We start from the raw sequence: 19,249 nt of genomic DNA on the forward strand, positions 1-19,249 counted from the left end.
CTTATGTCTCGCGACGAACTATGATGTTGTTATGTGATGTTGCATGTGTCGAGTCACATGCATTGCATTATTCCTGGATTGGCAACAATGACGAAGGCTTATGCCTGTTTTGATGCCTCTAATAATTGGCAGTTGGCGATGGGGGCTGAAACCCTGGGTACCACATGCATTTGCATTTGTTAGAGTCACATTTCATTGTGTATGATTGTGAGTTTGCGTGATTTGATGTATGAGCTTATGTGAATTACTATGACTTGGATATGAATTAGAGTGAAAAATTGTGACGTGTGTCGTTTTGGTTAAAATGGCATAGTGATGAATGTTATAACTTGAACTTGTACATATACTGTTTATCATAACTCTTTTTATATAGTTTGATATCTCACCCTTTCTTTTGTTTCGCCATTACCTTTATACTGGTAACGTGCAGGTAATTGCAGTGATGAAGATTTAGTTGCCGTGAGTCGAGTCGGTGTCGTCGCTCTGATACGTAGCACTCGGGGGATGAACGATTGATGTTTAATTGTTGTTGTTGTTCCTTTAGTTGTTGAAGGTTATGTCGATTTTGTTGAATACTTTTTTAAGTTGAATTATGTTGTTATCGTTCATCCGAACTATGTGTTATGTATCTATATTATATGTGATTAATATGCCGTTGTTTTAAGAAGTAAATGTGACATCTCATTTGTTGATAAAATTTTGTATAACTCTGATTTTCATTATAATTATCGAATGTTCGTTGAGTAGAATTGGGGTGTTACACTTATAATCTTCAATTTTTTTTTTGTTTATTTCAACTTTTTCTAAAACTAATTTTTACTCTGTTACAATCTTTTGTAAACAAAAATTACAAAAAAATTTGTAAAATAATCTTCAAATAAAAAATCGGTTTGAAGAATAATGATGATATAAATTATATTGATTAACATTAGATTTTATTGATTTGGTTCGATTTTAGCGCTAACTAAAAAATAACCAACTCAAATATTATGGTTTGGATTGAATTCCGGTTTGGTTCAGATTTGTCCGAACCAATAAACACTCCTAACGAAAAACATATCATGCGGATTTCTAAATATATGATTTGTAAAATACAATTTTTATTAAAATTAAATGGAAATTCCACAAAAAATAATTTTCGCATGAAAATTTGTAAAAAATAAAATATAATTTAGAAAATGAAATAGGAGAGCCCGCTCATTATATTGGTGAGTGTATCTTTTAAAAGATAGTATTTTAGAATTTAGAAAAAAAATAATACTAATTTAGTATTAAAATGAAAATAAAAAATGGTGTATTGGTAAAAAAATTCACCAAAATTACCATATTTCCAACAATATTGTATTGAATTTAGAAATAATTTTTATTCAGCAATAATCAAATATGTAAAAGTCATATCTATATTTGCAAAGTCAAATGTACATGCTCTATATCCATTTTCAAATCTGCTTTTTAATTCAATGGCTCAATGTGTACATGGAAAATATATTAACCAAATAAATTATTCAATGAATAAAAAAAAACAAACCTTGAATTTAAATTCAGAGATAGTTCTTCTTCTCTTACAATCTTCCGCTACTCTCATTCACTGGTACAATTCTCTACCTCTTTCTCGTTTTTTCCCCTCTCTGATGAATGCTCTAACTGTTGCAATCCATTTCAATATTTTGCGTTGTTAAGAATTCTTGTTTTCTTCGCCTTGCATCTTAGATATCTTATTTATTTCATAAACCACACAGTAAACTTGCTTGATCAAGTTAGTTTAGTTCAGCATTCCCATTTTCTGCGTCACTCTTGTTTAATTATGGCTTTTTGATGATGTTGCAGAGTGTTTGAAATTGAGTCCACTTTGAATATGGCTGAGGCTGCACAATCCAATGCTGAGCTGTTGGAATGGCCGAAGAAAGATAACCACCGATTCCTGCATGTTGTTTACCGTGTTGGTGATCTCGATCGCACCATCAAGTAAGGTTTAGTTAACTTGGATTGTTGAATTGTGCTGTCATGTGTGTGTAGAGGCTAATAATTTTTCTCAGGTTTTATACTGAAGTTTTTGGAATGAAGCTTCTGAGGAAACGAGATGTTCCGGAAGAGAAATATACCAATGCTTTTCTTGGATTTGGTCCTGAACAAACTAATTTTGTTGTGGAATTAACTTATAGTATGTTGCACTATCATCCACTTTTTGATTCAAGCATGCACTTTATCTTATGTATATTATGGTTCTCTGAATTGAATTTAACATGGATTTAACATATGTTGTTTTCAGATTACGGGGTGACCTCGTATGACATTGGGACTGGCTTTGGACATTTTGCTATCGCAACTCCAGATGTAAGCAATAGTATCGGTCTACTTTCACAAAAGTTTGTTAGTCAATTTGCTTGTTTTGTATTGAAACTGAAGTGTTATTTTTCCATTTCTAGGTCTACAAATTTGTTGAAGAGATCCGAGCTAAGGGTGGAGTCGTCACTAGGGAGCCTGCTCCAATTGGTGACATTGTTATTGCCTTTGTGAAGGATCCTGATGGTTATGAATTTGAAATTCAACAAAAAGCTTCAACCCCTGAGCCATTATGCCATATATTGTATCGTGTTGGTGACTTAGACCGCTCAATTAAGTTTTACGAAAAGGTAACTGACTATCCATTATGCCTTATATATATTGTTTAGTGTTTTTATAAACTAAGGCTGTGTTCTTACTGGATCATGTATCTTCTCAGGCTTTGGGATTCAAGCTGCTCAAGAAGTATGATTTACCTGAATACAAGGTGAGCACCGTAATTAACTTAATTTTAGCGATCTGCATAAGGACCCTCAGAACCATTTTATGTTTTTGATGGTTATGTGTAAGTCTATCTGGTTTAACTACGGAAAAACAAATATAGACTATATTTTGTTAGGGTATAATCGTGAAAAATTTTGGGCCATGTGCGGTAGCCCGGTAGCCTTCACTGCAAGTGCACGCCTTGGCGGACCATAACATATTTAAAGCATAAGCAATGATTTTTGTGAATTACACTACACTTCCTACAGATAACTTTTGCTATTATTGGATATGGTGAAGAGCCCGAGAGAGTTGTGTTGGAGTTATTATATAACTATGGTGTCACTGAATACACCAAGGGAAATGCTTATGCACAGGTTAGTAAAACGTTATGTTTTCTTCTATAAGCTTAAACTGTCAGTATATTCACATTTCTGCACCATTTGATAAAATTTGTGTGGTGTATATATATAACAGGTTGCTATTGGCACTGATGATGTGTACAAGAGCGCTGAGGTAGTCAAGATAGTCACTGAAGAGCTTGGAGGGAAGATTACCAGGCAACCAGGGCCAATTCCTGGCATTAACACGAAGATCACTTCTTTCCTAGATCCAGATGGATGGAAAATTGTAAGTTTTTTTTCTTTTTTTCCTTTCGGTACCAGTACCCGCACTGGTACCTATAGGAAAACACTTTTGATTATGTGGGCCGGCAATGGAGTACTATTGTACTTTGAACATGTCACACAATTTATATTGATGCATCTGTTGCCTTTATAAATGCGAAGCAAGCGGTATGATTAAATTTGTTTGAATTTTGTAGGTGTTGGTCGATAATCAAGATTTTCTGAAAGAGTTGGAGTGAAGAGTTGTTGCTTTTCATGAATAATAAGAGTCTTCAAGCTATTTTATGAAAATAAGTTGTATGTCTTTATGATTGAAGATCTACATGTATGTTATCAGTAATCAAAATAATATTATTCTGTTTGGCTTTTATAATATTTAGACTCAAATCATTCACATGCATAGTATATGTCTTCGAAATAACTCAAAATCATTCCCAACCAAAATGATCTTGGATCATAGCACGTTTTTTACTCTAGTTTCAGTTTTTTTAGTATCATATTTTTACCCAAAGCTTTTCAATTGTCTTTGGTAGTCTTGTAGGGTATTATAAAATCATATAAATTACTATTAGTTAGATCATTCAATATGAGTGCTCTTCAACTGTATTATCAATTTCGGCTGGATCAACCATTTCGTCCGCGACTGATGTGTTCTTAGTCAAGACACTAACAACCTTTTTCATTGGTAAGAAAAAGAGTGTCTTTTTGTTGCCACTTTTGAATAACTTCTCTCAAATTTAAAACGTTTGTTGACATCGATTGAACTGTTATCAAAGTAGATATGACATAATGATTGTGTTTTGAATTTCGAAAAGGTTTTTAAAAAAATTATGACACAAAAAAAGTATTTAGTGAGTCACATATTAAATCGTTTTGCTTAAGACATTCAACAACATTATTTAAAATTGTAGAAGTAGACTATCGATCACAAAATCTTTAAGATAAAAAGGTCTAGTCAAACTATACTCTATCATACTCCACTACTGAAAAATTCAAGAAGTAGAAAAGAGACTGTGGAGAAAAATTATGAAGTCCCAGTGCGATGTGAAAAGTGAATGAAGGTCTCTATTCATATTGAAAAAATAGATCCGACCCATGAATAAAGAGCCAGATCATTTGACTGCTAATGTAGTGGATAGACAGATGAAAAAACTTGGGAGATATTTCGAGTGAAGTTTGTGGGAGAGGATTCAGAGAGAGCTGGCATAAACTGTCCTAAACCCTAGACCCATCTTCACCAAACTCGGTCAATGCTGACCGTAACAGATGTGTCAATTTCATGTTTAGTTTTGTTTTAAAAATTCACAACTACAAATAGCCTCATTTCACCTTGGACGCAACAGAGATAAAATCTCTATTACACAGGCGAGGTAACGAACGGCGACATGAAAACCTGTCACTTTTTCTCTCGGTTATTCAAAACCGATGGGTAAAGTGGCATTAGTCATGGATTTGATCCCCAACAACTGCATTTTTTAAAATTTCAAAATTGCGCTACGTACTTTTTACCTAAGTTTTAAACAATAATCAAGAGGTATAGTTCTGTTTACAAAACCAAAATTGTTTAACGTATTTTTTTCGTTTTAATCTGCAAAGCATCAAATTTGTTGATAAATTCTAAATCTTCCTCATCAACAACAACAACAACAACAAAAACAAAAACAAAATCAATAGAATCCTTAAAAATTAAATCTCAACAACAACAATAACAACAACAATAAAATTCATGGATTCTTTAAACATTAAATTTCAACAACAACAACAAATAAACAAAATCAATAGAATTGTTAAATAAAAATTTCAACAACAACAACAATATTAACCATTTTACTTTATACAACTACAAATAACATTAATAAGTTACTTTCATGCTTTCCTAACTAGAGAAAAGAGTAAATATTAAAAAATTAATCTTGAAATATTTTTCTGCTCTTCCTTTCGTTACCATTGTTTTCAATATGTTAAGTTTAAATTTTAACACTTTGCATCCAAAATGAATAGTTCTAGAATTCACGTTTTGATTGGCTAGTGAGAGTTTCATGTGGATCATTAATGTTTTATATGATTGATGAGTTGACAATGTCTTGAGCATTACTACTTTATAAATGGACGACAAAGATTCGTTACTTGATTTTTTTTCATCAAATTGGTCATAAATAAAAAATATGTTACTTTACCACTTGAATTTAAGCAAAATCGAGATAATAGTTCATAAAAAAAAATTTAAAAATTAAAAGGTGATATAATGTAGTTGTTGGGATTCAAAGACGTGTCCTCTAGCTACTTTACCCCTCGGTTTTCACCAAACCCAAGGGGTCATAGTTTTTTTTTAAATTAAAGAGGGACAAAATATAATTGTTGGGATTCGAAAACGTGTTCTCTAAATATTTTACCCCTCATTTTTCAGCAAAATCGAGGTAACAAATCATAAAAAGTTTTAAAAAATTGAAAGGTGTTAAAATATAGTTGCTAACATAGAGTCGAGTTGGCCGATCAGACCACACATGGTATTAACTATTGGCATTGTTCGCTCTACCCACAAAAATTTTATGCCCCTTGAGACACACCCTAAGAAGATTAACTCCATTATATAAACACTTCAAATATGTGAAAGTTGTCTGATGTATGACTTAAAAGAATTTTATTTTCAATTCACTACCCACATTAAAACTTTGATACATGCTTTGACAAATGTTTCAACATTAATGCTCCAATATTAATTATTTCAACAATTCCCCTCTTGAAGTTAAAATGGTATTTAAGAAGTAGCGTCAAACGCTTTCTATAAAACAGTAAATATGCAAAGGTGTCAATAAACTTGAATATTAGCTTGAAGAGTAAGATTCAAATTTAATAAGAGTGGTTGTGGTCCTCAATCTCTGACATCAGACACATATATATCTTTTTCTTAAGATGTATTCCAAAAAGCCCGTGTTATAATGACCATGCACATATAATTCAGTTTAGTGAAGCTCTATGATTCTATTCATGAGATTTCGTAGCAAGCATTCCCACTTCCACATTCACAAAAGTGAGTCTATCAAAGGTATGGTAGGAAACATGCATATCATCCTATTTAGACTCGTTCCTTAAAATCCTGTAAAAAAAAAGAAAGAGAGGGAAAGGCATATTATAGGGTGTAGGCATAAAATCTTGACTTGACCCCCAAATAAAATGAGGGCGGGATAGGGGTGTCATACCCCAAATTTGTCCTACCCTTTTACTTTCATCTGGCTTAGGCTTTTCATTCATGTGCATATCTCCATTAGGACATTAACATGACTCATGCATTCATTAACCAATAACTTCGCATTGGATCAAGGATCTTGAAAGCTGGGGTTTTTATATGGTCGTTCATTGTGGACTTCATTCTCCTAAAGCTATAAGGTTTTCCCCTATGAAGATTCATCAAGGGCAAGAGGACTATGGTTTCTTATACATGGTGTCTGGATTTGTTAATTTTACTGAGGATCACAAGATTTCATGCTAATTGTTCTCCTATGCTTCAAGTATTGTCTTCGTCCAAAGGACTCCTCAGGACATTCCTTTTGTGATCATTAAGTCAAGGGTTTATGGTTTGAATTGCAAAAAGTGTGAGCATGTTTAGAAGATTCCTTTTGTTCAAGGTTACAAGGCATTTGGTTTGACTACTTGAATCATAAAGAGACTACGCAAAAGGGTCAACATACACGGCAAAGTCAAAGGGCCATTCAATTCATACATTACTAAAAGTTATTACAAAAAAAAGTGGAAAGGAAGAGAATAAGAGTTACATTCATGTGAAAGAAAAGAACTTCATTACAATATTCATCCATTACCCCATGTCCGTGTTTAATACATATTCGATACATCCATACAGTTACATAGAAAACTCCACAACAAATTGAATTACAAAAGAAAAAGGACCTATTCCTAAAAGCTTCAACATTTTGTCTTTAAAGCTTCTCCGTTCAATTCCATGCTTGATCCTTGTTGCTTCTTCATGCTTCAAACCTACCAACACGAAGAACCCTATCATTCCTTACAAATTAGAGCATACAAAGGTGCATATCTGAATAAAACTCTTCCAGCTCTCAAGAATATACAGACTTCACTCAACAATGCAAGATTAGGATCAAAGATAAAAGTCACTGTTCCATTCAATGCTGACATCCACTATTCTCCAGACACAAATCCGGTGCCATCAGCAGGTGATTTTAGGCCTGAAATAAGAGACACATTTGGCAGCTCAGCATTAGTTTCAATAACCAAACCTTCTAACAGGAGCAGAGTTTAACTAACAACCTAACCAAATGCACACAGTCAACATAATCTAAACCAAATAAAAACCCAGTCACCTCATAACCACAAACAGCTCTAACCCTATACACTACTAACAAGTTCCAATCAATTCCCTAAACAAATCCATGAAGACAATATCATAAAGGATTAAACCAGTTCAGCCAAATTAAATCCAAACAGTTCAAAATATTCTACCACCCCAATACAGTTCAGATTCAAAAAGAAATACTTACAACCCCACATCATTACCTGCAGCCAGTACGGTGCCCCTTTGCCATTAAACCAAACTGCCACGCAAACTTGCCGCATCTATCATACCATACCTGCATGATTCCAACATATACTAGTTCAGAAAATGAGAACGGAAAACAAAGAGAACTTGGCATTAAAGAACTCTGCATCCTAACAGTACCACAGCGGTACAGCCATACATACCTGGGTTCAAATATCATCCAAACAAAATTTGCAAGTCGTATAGCTGCACATTCCATTCAATCCATCAGTTCCGTGTTCCTCTAAACTACTGAAGCCCTGCATATACACCAGCATAAGCCATTCAAATTCAAACCAAATGTCAAAACAATTTCTAACTCCCTATTACAGTTTTGTAACTAACTTCGAACCACCTCACCGATTTCAGTTACAAACCTCTAACTACCTAAGTTCTACCAATAAGAGTAACAAACTTTCAAACCTATTGCCAGCTCACCAACTAACAGAATTGCCAACAAGCTTATAACAGAAAAAACAATTTTGTAACTAACTTCTAACAGAGGCATAACCAACTCCTAACCTCTCAATCATCACCCTCCAATTCTCCTAACTGAAAATCAATCCAACAGCTCTCAATCACTCAACCATAGCAATATACGCACTCACAAAAAGAAAAATAAGAAATCAAAGAAGAAACAGAAGAAGAAGGAGGATTCGCAAAGAGAAGAAACGGAAGAACTCGAAGACTCGCCGGAAAGATTACTTCGTTGTCTTCGCATTTATTTCGCATTCAATTGGAAGATCATTGTCTCCTCTGGTCTTCTGTTCCTTCATTCACGATCTTCTCTCCAGGTACGCTCCTGAGCCTTCGTTGTTCTTCATAGACCAGATCGTTCTAAATCAATGTAGAACTTAGGGTCCTATTGAATAAATCTGAGAGAGATACGAATTAGGATCTGAGGTTGAGATGAGAGGCGAGGGAGAACGACGCTCGTGGTTCCATTCACGGCGGCGCTGTGTTTTTGATCGGAGATAAGAACGAAGTTCACGGCGCCGTTTGTTCATTTTGAGTGAGAAAGAAAGATTAATTCTGAGAGTGAAAAGCCAATTCGTTACAACGCTAGCCCTAATTCCCTTTCTCTTTAATCAACTTTTTTTAATAAAAATCTGATAAAACAAAATGTGGATCATCAATTGCAATTGGGCTCATCCGAAACTGCTGCCACTCACCTCTCCTTCAGCCCATACAAGTTCAGCGCACCCCTTTGTGGTTTTTCTGGATAACAAAAACTATGTTGGGCCTTCCTCCCTTGGGCCTGTGCTAACTTTACTCATGCACCATGATTTCCAGTAATACACCCCTGACTCAAGCCAATCCATGTTAGATTTAGGTTTTTGTTTTCACATTTTTTCCCCTATTGTTTAGTTGATAAAAACATGATGATAACCATTTTGATAGATTTTTAGGATTTGCTAACATTAAAAAAGCTCATAAAAATAGTAGATCTTTTTAGGTTAATTTTGACATTAATCCATTGAATTCTCCCTCGTAGAAACTCATAAAAATAGTAGTATATTTTAGGTTAATTTTTGAATTGCTTCTTTTGTTCTCTTGTATCATCTCCATATGTTTTTGTGCTAAATTTTGTATGTTTGTGTTTACATTGATTTCGGCCAAGAACTTTGGCCTATGTTGTTAATATCATTTGTACGCTCCTTTAGAATCGATTCCATTATCATGTTAACTTTAGGCTAGAATCCCCTTTGTACATAAACAACAATAATTCTAGGCTTAGGAGTTAGGCTAGTCTCCCCCTTTTCCATTCCTTTTTACAACACTAAAACACCTAATAAATATCAAAATAAATTCCCTTTAAAAAATACAAAGAAAATACTAAAAAAACATTAATAAAAAAGTGAAAATCATTAAATAGGGAATGGAAGCTTGAATCTCCCTTGCTTAAGGGAATCATTCGAGTGCTTGGATCTCCCTTGCTTAAGGGAACCATTCGAGCGTAAGTTCCCAATTTCTAAAAAACACCAACCAAAGAGTAACTCGAGTTTCCCTTGCTTAAGGGATTTCCTCGAAACACTCAAAATCTCTCTCTCATCTCTTTTCTTAAGGGCAATGTTATTTCCGCTTGTACGCATCGTAGGTCGTCCCTTATGCAAGAGCGCGAACATTAACTCCGCCCAACTAAAAAACACAAAAAACAAACAAAAACATATGAGCCGAGCTACGATAACTCTGATTCCTGAAAAGGATACGTAGGTGATAACACGATTTTATATCGTATATTTAGCCTGAAATCCATAGATATTTATAGCATTTTCCATTTATTATATTGATTTATTATGATATTACGCGAGTTTTTGCTTTGTTTCAGGTTTTACGCTCTTATTATGACTATTTGTGAAAAGGAGAAGAAATGGAGCTAAAACGACCACTATTTATGCCTAAAAGATGAAAAATGGGTGCTGAAGTAAAAAGGGAGTGCAAATAAGGCCCAAATATGCTAAAGAAGACCCAAAAGCCCACTGAAGATCAAATGTGCGTGGCCCAAACCACACAAGCAAGTAGAGACGCACGTCTCCACACCTCATTGGCCACGTCAGCAAAAGGGAGACGCACGTCTCCAGTCCCCTACATTCTCTCCACTTGAGACGCACGTCTCAAGTCTTCAACGAAGCTTCCCCAAGAATCGGAGACGCACGTCTCCCAGTCCAAGTCTGCTGTATTTAAGACGGTCAAAGGTTAAAATCAATAGAGCGAAAGTTTGAGATATTTAACTGGATAGTAGACATAGGACATTAGTTTTAAGGATGGCGAAAGCGTATTAAAACTAATTAGAACTTATTTATTTTCAAAAATTGTTTTTACACCCGAGCGGGATGGCGAAAGCGTACGTTAGGGATATTAGTATGTTCCGAGTCAACAGAGCGAAAGTTTGAGATTAGGAGATTTAAATAGATAACAACTTCATAAAACAGGCATTTTATTAATTACGTTGTTTCCAAAAAGCTCTTCTAAAATCTAATGGGATGGCGAAAGCGTACATTAGGATTAGGATAGTAATCTAAATCAACAGAGCGAAAGTTTGAGACGAGGATTTTTAACCAATTGAATTAGTAAAGATTCTTAATTAAATTATGCAAAAGCCAATGGACCTTCGGATCATCTTAAGTTAAACGAAATACATACTCATATCTGTCTTTTATTATATTCTTTATTTCTCACAATCACTCTCCCTTAGGAACAATCAAAATATTAGTAGCCCTAGCTTTACATAGTAACCTTAGATAACGGTAGATCGATTCATAGTCCCTGTGGATTCGATATCTTTTAAAACTACACGACACGACTGTGCACTTGCAGTCATCAGATTAATAGACACGTAAAGTCGCGATCAAGTTTTTGGCGCCGTTGCCGGGGACTATTTAAGTCGATATCGTAACTCACTGTTACACCGTATAGACTAGGGAAACTCTTTCTTTTCTTTCTGAACGATTGTATGCCAAATACTCGTTCACAAGGAGGAGATTTAATACAACGAATTAACGAGATCGAACGTTTCATTAACGTCAAACGTCGAGCTCGCAATCTTCCCGAAGTAGCACCAATTCCGATTAATCAGGAATTGACTTTTACTGATCAAATTAATCAAATCACCCCAAAGTTAGAGATGGGTGCTCTTCGTCCTCTTAGAGACTATGCCGCTCCTTCGCGCGCTGAACCGCACTCAAGTATCGCACCACCTGCGATTGAGGCAAACAATTTCGAACTGAAACCTTCGTTGGTCCAAGCTGTTCAACAGAATCAATTCTCTGGAAGCCCTGCAGACGACCCCAACCTCCATTTATCTGTGTTCGTGCAATACGCCGACACTGTCAAAGCTAACAACGTTAGTTCCGAAGCTATTCGATTACGTCACTTTCCTTTCTCCTTGAGAGATAGAGCTAGAGCGTGGCTTCAATCCCTGCCTTCTAATTCCATAACTACATGGGATGAATTGAAGAGAGTATTCTTAGCGAGATACTTTCCGCCTAGCAAAACTGCTATGCTAAGAGGTCAAATCAACGGATTTACCCAGAAAGATAACGAATCACTCTTCGAAGCTTGGGAACGTTACAAGGACATGCTTAGACTATGCCCTCATCATGGACTCGAACCATGGCTGATCATCCATACTTTCTATGGTGGTCTCTTATATAACACTAAAATGACTATAGATGCCGCTGCTGGCGGAGCATTAATGGACAAACCCCATGATGAAGCATATAACCTCATAGAGAACATGGCACAAAACCATTACCAATGGGGTGGAGAACGAGCCGCTCTAGAGAAAGCCCAAACCAAAGGAGGAATGTACGAAATAAGTGGTATAGACCGCGTTAACGCTAAAGTAGACGCTTTAACTCAAAAGATCGAGAACTTAACCATCACTCTTTCAGCCACCGCTGCTGCTGTAACACCTAGCTGCGAGATTTGTGGATTGACTGGACACGCAGTTGCCGAATGTCAACTCTTGACTGGAGTCCCATCTGATCAAGTAAACTATGCTCAAGGAAACCCTTATTCTAACACGTACAACCCTGGATGGAAAAACCACCCGAACTTTTCTTATAAAAACAACAACGCGTTGTACGCGCCTGGACAAGCACCTGCTGTACCACCTGGTTACCAAAAAGCGCCTGTAGCTGCTCAAAACACCCCTAGGAAGTCAAATCTAGAAATCATGATGGAGAACTTTATAGCTTCCCAACAACAAACCAATAAGGACTTCCTAAATCAAAACATCCACAATTGCGAGCAACTAAAACAACTATCGAACGAAGTAGATGCCTTAGCTACGCATAACAAAATGTTAGAAACTCAAATCTCACAAGTAGCTCAACAACAAGCACCTACTGCTGCCCCTGCTGGAACGTTTCCTGCTCAACCACAACCTAATCCTAAAGGACATGCGAACGCGATAACACTACGAAGTGGAACGAATTACGATGGACCTATTGATCCTAGAACTCAAAACGCACCCATGTCACAACAAGAGCTAAAGGAAACCCAAAAGACATCAACTGATGATCAAACTGCTAAGACCAATGAGAGCAACAACGAAGTGGAACCTGAAAAAGAGAAACCTTACGTTCCACCACCACCTTATAAGCCACCAATTCCTTATCCTCAGAGATTAGCTAAATCAAAAACCGAAGCGCAATTTAAAATATTTGTAGAACTTCTGAAACAATTAAACATAACCATACCGTTCACAGAAGTCATAACTGAAATGCCTTCGTACGCTAAATTCCTAAAAGAAATCCTATCAAACAAAAAGAAACTCGAGGATAACGAAACCGTAACGCTTACCGCTGAATGTAGCGCTATCATCCAAAATAACATGCCTCCAAAACTGAAAGATCCTGGTAGTTTCTCTATACCCTGCGTAATAGGTAAAACCATCATAGAGAAAGCCCTGTGCGATTTAGGAGCCAGTGTTAGTTTGATGCCTCTTTCAACCTGTAAGAAACTAAATCTGGGTGAGCTTAAGGCAACGAGAATGTCTCTTTAATTAGCTGACCGTTCAGTCAAATACCCTGTAGGAATGTTAGAAAATATCCCTGCTCGTGTAGGTCAATTCTACATCCCAACTGACTTCATCATTATGGATATCCAAGAAGATTCTAACATCCCGATCATACTAGGAAGACCATTCTTAGCAACTGCTGGTGCAATCATAGATGTCAAGCGAGGAAAGCTTACTTTCGAAGTAGGAGAAGAGAAAATAGAATTTATTCTTTCCCAATTCCTAAAAGCACCCTCTATAATTGACACATGCTGCTCTGCCGACATAATCGACGAGTGTGTTAATGAAATAAAATCCGAACCAGATAAGGAAACCGAGATCCTAAAAATTCCTATACCGCCAATCTTTGAAGATGACAACTGGCGTGGGGAATATCAAGATGACCATCTGAGTGAATGTTTAGCCTTAACCCCTGATCCTATACCTGGACCGAAGAAACCTGCTATAGAACTGAAAACACTGCCTACCGATCTTAGATACGAATTCCTAGACGAAGAACGTAACCGACCCGTTATAGTTAATGCTGATTTAGGACAAACCGAGACTGTAAAATTACTTATTGTCCTGAGGAAATACCCAACCGCTTTAGGATATAACATATCAGATTTGAAAGGAATAAGTCCTTCCCTCTGTATGCACCGCATTATGCTCGAAGACGATTGTAAAACCTCTAGAGAACATCAAAGGCGAATAAATCCTATTATGAGCGATGTGATTAAAAAGGAAATCCAAAAACTGCTAGAAGCCGGAATAATATATCCTATATCCGATAGTAAATGGGTTAGTCCTGTTCATGTCGTACCAAAGAAAGGAGGAGTTACTGTAATCACTAACGCAAAAGGCGAATCTGTAGCGCAACGTATCCAAACTGGATGGAGAATATGCATTGACTATAGGAAGCTAAACAAAGCTACCAGAAAAGACCATTTCCCTTTACCTTTCATAGATCAAATGCTTGAACGCCTAGCCAAACACTCACATTTCTGTTATCTAGATGGATACTCGGGATTTTTCCAAATTCCTATCTACCCTGACGACCAAGAGAAGACCACATTTACCTGGCCTTATGGTACATTCGCTTATAGACGAATGCCTTTTGGGCTTTGCAATGCACCCGCGACCTTCCAAAGATGCATGATGGCAATATTTGCCGACTTCCTAGATGGAATAATGGAGGTCTTTATGGACGACTTCTCTGTCTGTGGAGGAAGTTTTGAAACATGTTTAGAGAACCTTGAATTGGTACTTAAACGATGCGTAAGCGTAAACCTAGTCCTTAATTGGGAAAAGTGCCACTTCATGGCTCGACAAGGAATTGTACTTGGACACATCGTATCTGATAGAGGGATTGAAGTAGATAAAGCCAAAATCGAAATTATCGAAAACCTTCAACCTCCCAAAACTGTTAGAGAAATAAGAAGTTTTCTAGGACACGCTGGTTTTTACCGACGTTTCATTAAGGATTTCTCTAAAATAACCAAACCCTTAACTGAATTACTAATGAAAGACGCCGAATTTATTTTTACCGATAAATGCACTGAAGCATTTCATACGCTTAAACGAGCATTAATCTCTGCGCCAATTATGCAACCTCCCGACTGGAATGAGCCTTTCGAAATAATGTGTGACGCAAGTGATTATGCTGTAGGAGCCGTTCTAGGGCAAAGAAAAGATAAGAAACTACATGTCATATACTATGCGAGTAGAACCCTAGACGAAGCTCAAATGAATTATGCCACGACAGAAAAAGAATTATTAGTTGTCGTATTTGCATTAGACAAGTTCCGTTCTTACCTGGTAGGAGCCAAAATAATCATATACACTGACCACGCTGCCATTAGGTACCTCCTAACCAAGAAAGACGCCAAACCGAGACTTTTGGATCCTGTTACTACAAGAGTTCGACTTGGAAATTAAAGATAAAAAGGGAACTGAAAATGTCGTAGCAGATCACCTCTCTCGATTGGAAAATCTGAAACCCGAACAAGTACCAATTGACGATGATTTCCCTTATGAAAGACTCATCGCTCAGTTAGAAGCCAATGAATTCGAACCATACCATCCAAACGCTGAAACCAACAAATTAGCAGAAATAGCTTTAGCCCGCTCTGACACACCTTGGTATGCAGATTTCGTAAACTACCTAGCTGCTGGTGTGCTTCCTCCTGATCTAAGTTAGCAACAGAAGAAGAAATTCTTCCATGACCTAAAACATTACTATTGGGACGACCCACTCCTGTTCAAAAGAGGCCCCGATGGAATCTTTAGACGTTGTGTAACCGAGGAAGAAATAGGAAGTATAATAACACACTGCCATTCTGCACCGTGTGGAGGACACCATAGCACATCTAGAACCTGCGCCAAAATCCTTCAATCTGGACTCTTCTGGCCCAACCTGTGGAAAGATGTTTATTTTGCTGTACTAAACTGTGATAGATGCCAACGAACCGGAAACATTTCGAGACGCGATGAAATGCCTCAAAAGGGCATTTTGGAAGTAGAAATATTTGACGTCTGGGGAATAGACTTTATGGGTCCGTTTCCGTCATCGTTTGGAAATCAATATATACTCGTAGCCGTCGATTACGTTTCAAAATGGATAGAAGCTATCGCTTCTCCTACAAACGATACACGAGTAGTTATCAAACTCTTCAAAAACGTCATCTTTCCTAGGTTCGGTGTGCCTAGACTAGTAATTAGCGATGGTGCACTACGCCAAATTTGGCTTTTAGCAGCACCCCTACGAAAGCGCTTTTAGGAAAAGCGCTGGCATAGGCTTCGCTAAAGACAAAATTAAAAAACACGCTAAAAAAGCGCTCTAATAGTGGGGGGGTATGAAAGCGCTTTTAAGAAGCGCTCTGGTAGGGGGGGTTATGAGAGCGCTTTTCAAAAGCGCTCTGGTAGGGGGGGGGGGGTACGAAAGCGCTTTACAAAAGCGCTCTGGTAGGTGGGGGGAACGTGGGGGGAACGAAAGCGCTTTTCAAAAGCGCTCTGGTAGGGGTGTTTAATGAGAGCGCTTTTTGTCAAAAGCGCTGGTATAGCCTAGGCTATGAGAGCGCTTTCCAGAAGCGCTTTAGTAGCCTTATTACTAAAATTAAAACCAAAAACACGCTTCTACTGTTTCTCACTTTCTCTCTTTCTTTTTCTCTCTGCACGCGAACCAGAAACCCCACCCCTCACCGTCGTCGGTCCTCCGTCAACCTTATCGGTCCTCCGTCAACCTTATCGGTCCTCCGTCCACCACCATCGCGCGAACTTCTTCTCCTCCGTCCACCACCATCGTTTCGTCTCCGTCTCTTCTCCTCTGGTAGCAACTTGCTTTGCGCCACCCAGGTATCACACTTCTCATAGCTTTTAACAAAACCCTAGATGTATCAATGTATCCTTGTGATTCTGAATTTGATGGAATGCTCTTTTCTTAAGGCCTTTGATATATATATATATATATACATAATATTTCTGTTAGCAATTGCCTAGTTCCAGAAACGTGTGATTTTAGGTGATAGGGTTTGTTCCAGAAACTTCTAAGTGATAGGGTTTTGAGTTCTGTTGAACTGTGAAATGGTGGCTGTTGGATTGTTTGGGGTCTGCTTGTATGGTTTTCACAAAATATAAATTTAACCTCTTCTTATCTTTTGAGTTCTGTTCCATAGAGAGGCTCTTATTCTTAATTTGTGGTCTCCATTTATGTCCTTAGCCTCTTCTTATCTTAGTACAATTGAAATTGTGAGTCTCTTGTTATCTTAGTAGAATTGAAATTGTGAGTAAAGTTTCTTGACTGTTGTATAAGATAGTGGAGGAGGTGCAATATTTCTCTACCAATGATGATATATGTAGTGGATTTTGAGGCATGTCGGTATATACATACGTGTAAAGGTATATAACTAGCTAGTGGCATAACCGATGCCCATCATATATTTGGGCATAAAACTGAATATAAATTAAATGATATAAAAATGAATATATAATAGTATCAGTATGAACATAATTAAAAATGAAACATCTCATGAAACAGAGACCAGCACTAAAATCATACCATTCCCTCCATATGCCATAAAACTCACATTACAGACAGTTTTTCATTCATTAGAATTCACATGAAGTTATCCTACAATATTTCTCAATTTAGTGAAAAGGTAGTTACTACGAAGTTTCTAAGAAATAGCGCAGTTTCTAACTGTTTCTTTTGGGTCAAGCTTGTACAATATAAGTTTCTTTGTAGAAATGAATTTAAGAGCTTGTTAAGATTTAAATTCTTCAGCGTCTTTGATCTGTAGTGAGTCTTATACTTTGCATTTGATCAGTTGATAAGTATGAATTTTGTCAAGCAAACATTTTGCTTGTTAAGTCCAAATGATGTTGGGAAACTGCGCAAGGGCTTTGAGTGATATAACTATCATATTTATTATTATTAACAATGAAAGAAATTTTATGAAAATCCCATCTGATGGCAGCAGCTACAAGAGTTTTTTACTTGAGTATTTCTTGAATTAGAGGAAAATGTTAGGTTATTTCCATTGAGGGAACTATTTGATGAATACATATCTGGAAGTTTGAGATGGACAGTACTGGTGTATTTAATTAACTGCATCATGAGCTATTCACCCATTCTTATTATAATCATACATTGAATTGAATTTCTTGTATAGGTCTGACTGGATTGATAACTTTGGATCTCTTTGGAGCTCGTATCATTGACTCTGGTACTACATATTTAGGAGTATGTACACACATCAAACTATTGTTGATTTCCTTTGTTCAATCGATTTTGTCTTGGTGGTTACTAACTTTGTGAATTTGCTATAGGGGTAACTTGTGTATAGTGAAAGTTTGATCGTTTCCCAGCCTAGTTCGACGTTTGGCGTTTTCTTGAGTTCGGTAACATCCGAGGTAAATTTCTTTCTCAAATTACTGGTATTATGATGAATTTGTCTGAAATTGTGTGATTATATATGTTACGTTTTATTGCTTCGGATTCATTCCGTTTATACTTTGCGTTTTGACAGAAACACATTAGTTTTATGTGTTTAGAGAGTTAATATAGGAGGTACTTACTAACTTTGTGAATTGAATTCGCCATAGGGGTTACTTGTGAAGAGTGGAAGTTTGACCGTTGTTGTTTAGCTTAATTAAGACATGGATAAGACATGGATGAATTCAAACCGATTGTCGAAAGAGTACGAGAAAGGGGTATGGGAATTTGTTGAGTTTGCGGTTGCGAACTCCAAAGACCCGCTTCGAATGCCGTGTCCTTGCTTGGGTTGCTGTTATGCCGGGGGTAAGGTTGACGGGAATCAGTTGGGATCTCATTTACTACGGTTTGGAATTGATAGAAGTTATACATGTTGGACAATGCATGGTGAGAAAAGTACCGGGAATGCTGGGTCGAGGTGTAATAGGAAGTATGCTTCAAACGACGATTGCACAGACACATACGATTGTGATCGAGTCGAAGAGATTGCAGAAGCGCTGGAAGAAGATCTAGCGGATTGTCCCAAAATGTTTGAGAGGTTGGTAAGCGATGCAGAGAAACCGTTGTATGATGGTTGTTCAAAATTCACAAGATTGTCTGCGGTGTTAAAGTTGTACAACTTAAAGGCGGACAATGGATGGTCGGATAAAAGTTTCACAGAGTTATTAGCCCTTATGAAAGATATGCTACCAGAGGATAATGTTCTTCCCAATCGAACGTATGAAGCCAAAAAGATGTTGTCTTCTATTGGAATGAGCTATGATAAGATACACGCATGTCCAAACGATTGCGTTTTGTTTCGAAACGAG

At 37.0% G+C, this 19,249-nt stretch overlaps 1 protein-coding gene and 1 non-coding gene across 2 annotated transcripts; one reads left to right on the forward strand and one right to left on the reverse strand.

Annotated features, from left to right (window-relative positions):
• The first annotated feature begins 1,471 nt into the window (after nt 1-1,471).
• Nucleotides 1,472-3,751, forward strand: LOC131599906 (lactoylglutathione lyase GLX1-like). The gene is made up of 9 exons (XM_058872144.1): nt 1,472-1,591; nt 1,828-1,965; nt 2,037-2,161; nt 2,270-2,334; nt 2,427-2,633; nt 2,723-2,770; nt 3,036-3,143; nt 3,244-3,396; nt 3,590-3,751. The coding sequence occupies exons 2-9, from the start codon at nt 1,856-1,858 to the stop codon at nt 3,629-3,631; spliced, it is 858 nt and encodes a 285-aa protein (XP_058728127.1). The 5' UTR covers nt 1,472-1,591; nt 1,828-1,855; the 3' UTR covers nt 3,632-3,751.
• Nucleotides 3,752-11,944: 8,193 nt separating this feature from the next.
• Nucleotides 11,945-12,051, reverse strand: LOC131600799 (small nucleolar RNA R71). The gene has a single exon (XR_009283407.1). It is a non-coding gene; the product is annotated as a small nucleolar RNA R71 (small nucleolar RNA).
• Nucleotides 12,052-19,249: the final 7,198 nt, after the last annotated feature.

The sequence above is a fragment of the Vicia villosa genome, linkage group LG4, assembly GCF_029867415.1.
Source record: "Vicia villosa cultivar HV-30 ecotype Madison, WI linkage group LG4, Vvil1.0, whole genome shotgun sequence".
NCBI classification, from domain to species: domain Eukaryota; kingdom Viridiplantae; phylum Streptophyta; class Magnoliopsida; order Fabales; family Fabaceae; genus Vicia; species Vicia villosa.

Coding starts and splice junctions, on each gene's coding strand:
- LOC131599906 (XM_058872144.1), top strand. CDS start 1,856: ATGGCTGAGGCTGCACAATCCAATGCTGAGCTGTTGGAATGGCCGAAG. Junction 2,771..3,035: donor ATGATTTACCTGAATACAAG/GTGAGCACCGTA, acceptor CACTTCCTACAG/ATAACTTTTGCTATTATTGG. Junction 3,144..3,243: donor AGGGAAATGCTTATGCACAG/GTTAGTAAAACG, acceptor TATATATAACAG/GTTGCTATTGGCACTGATGA.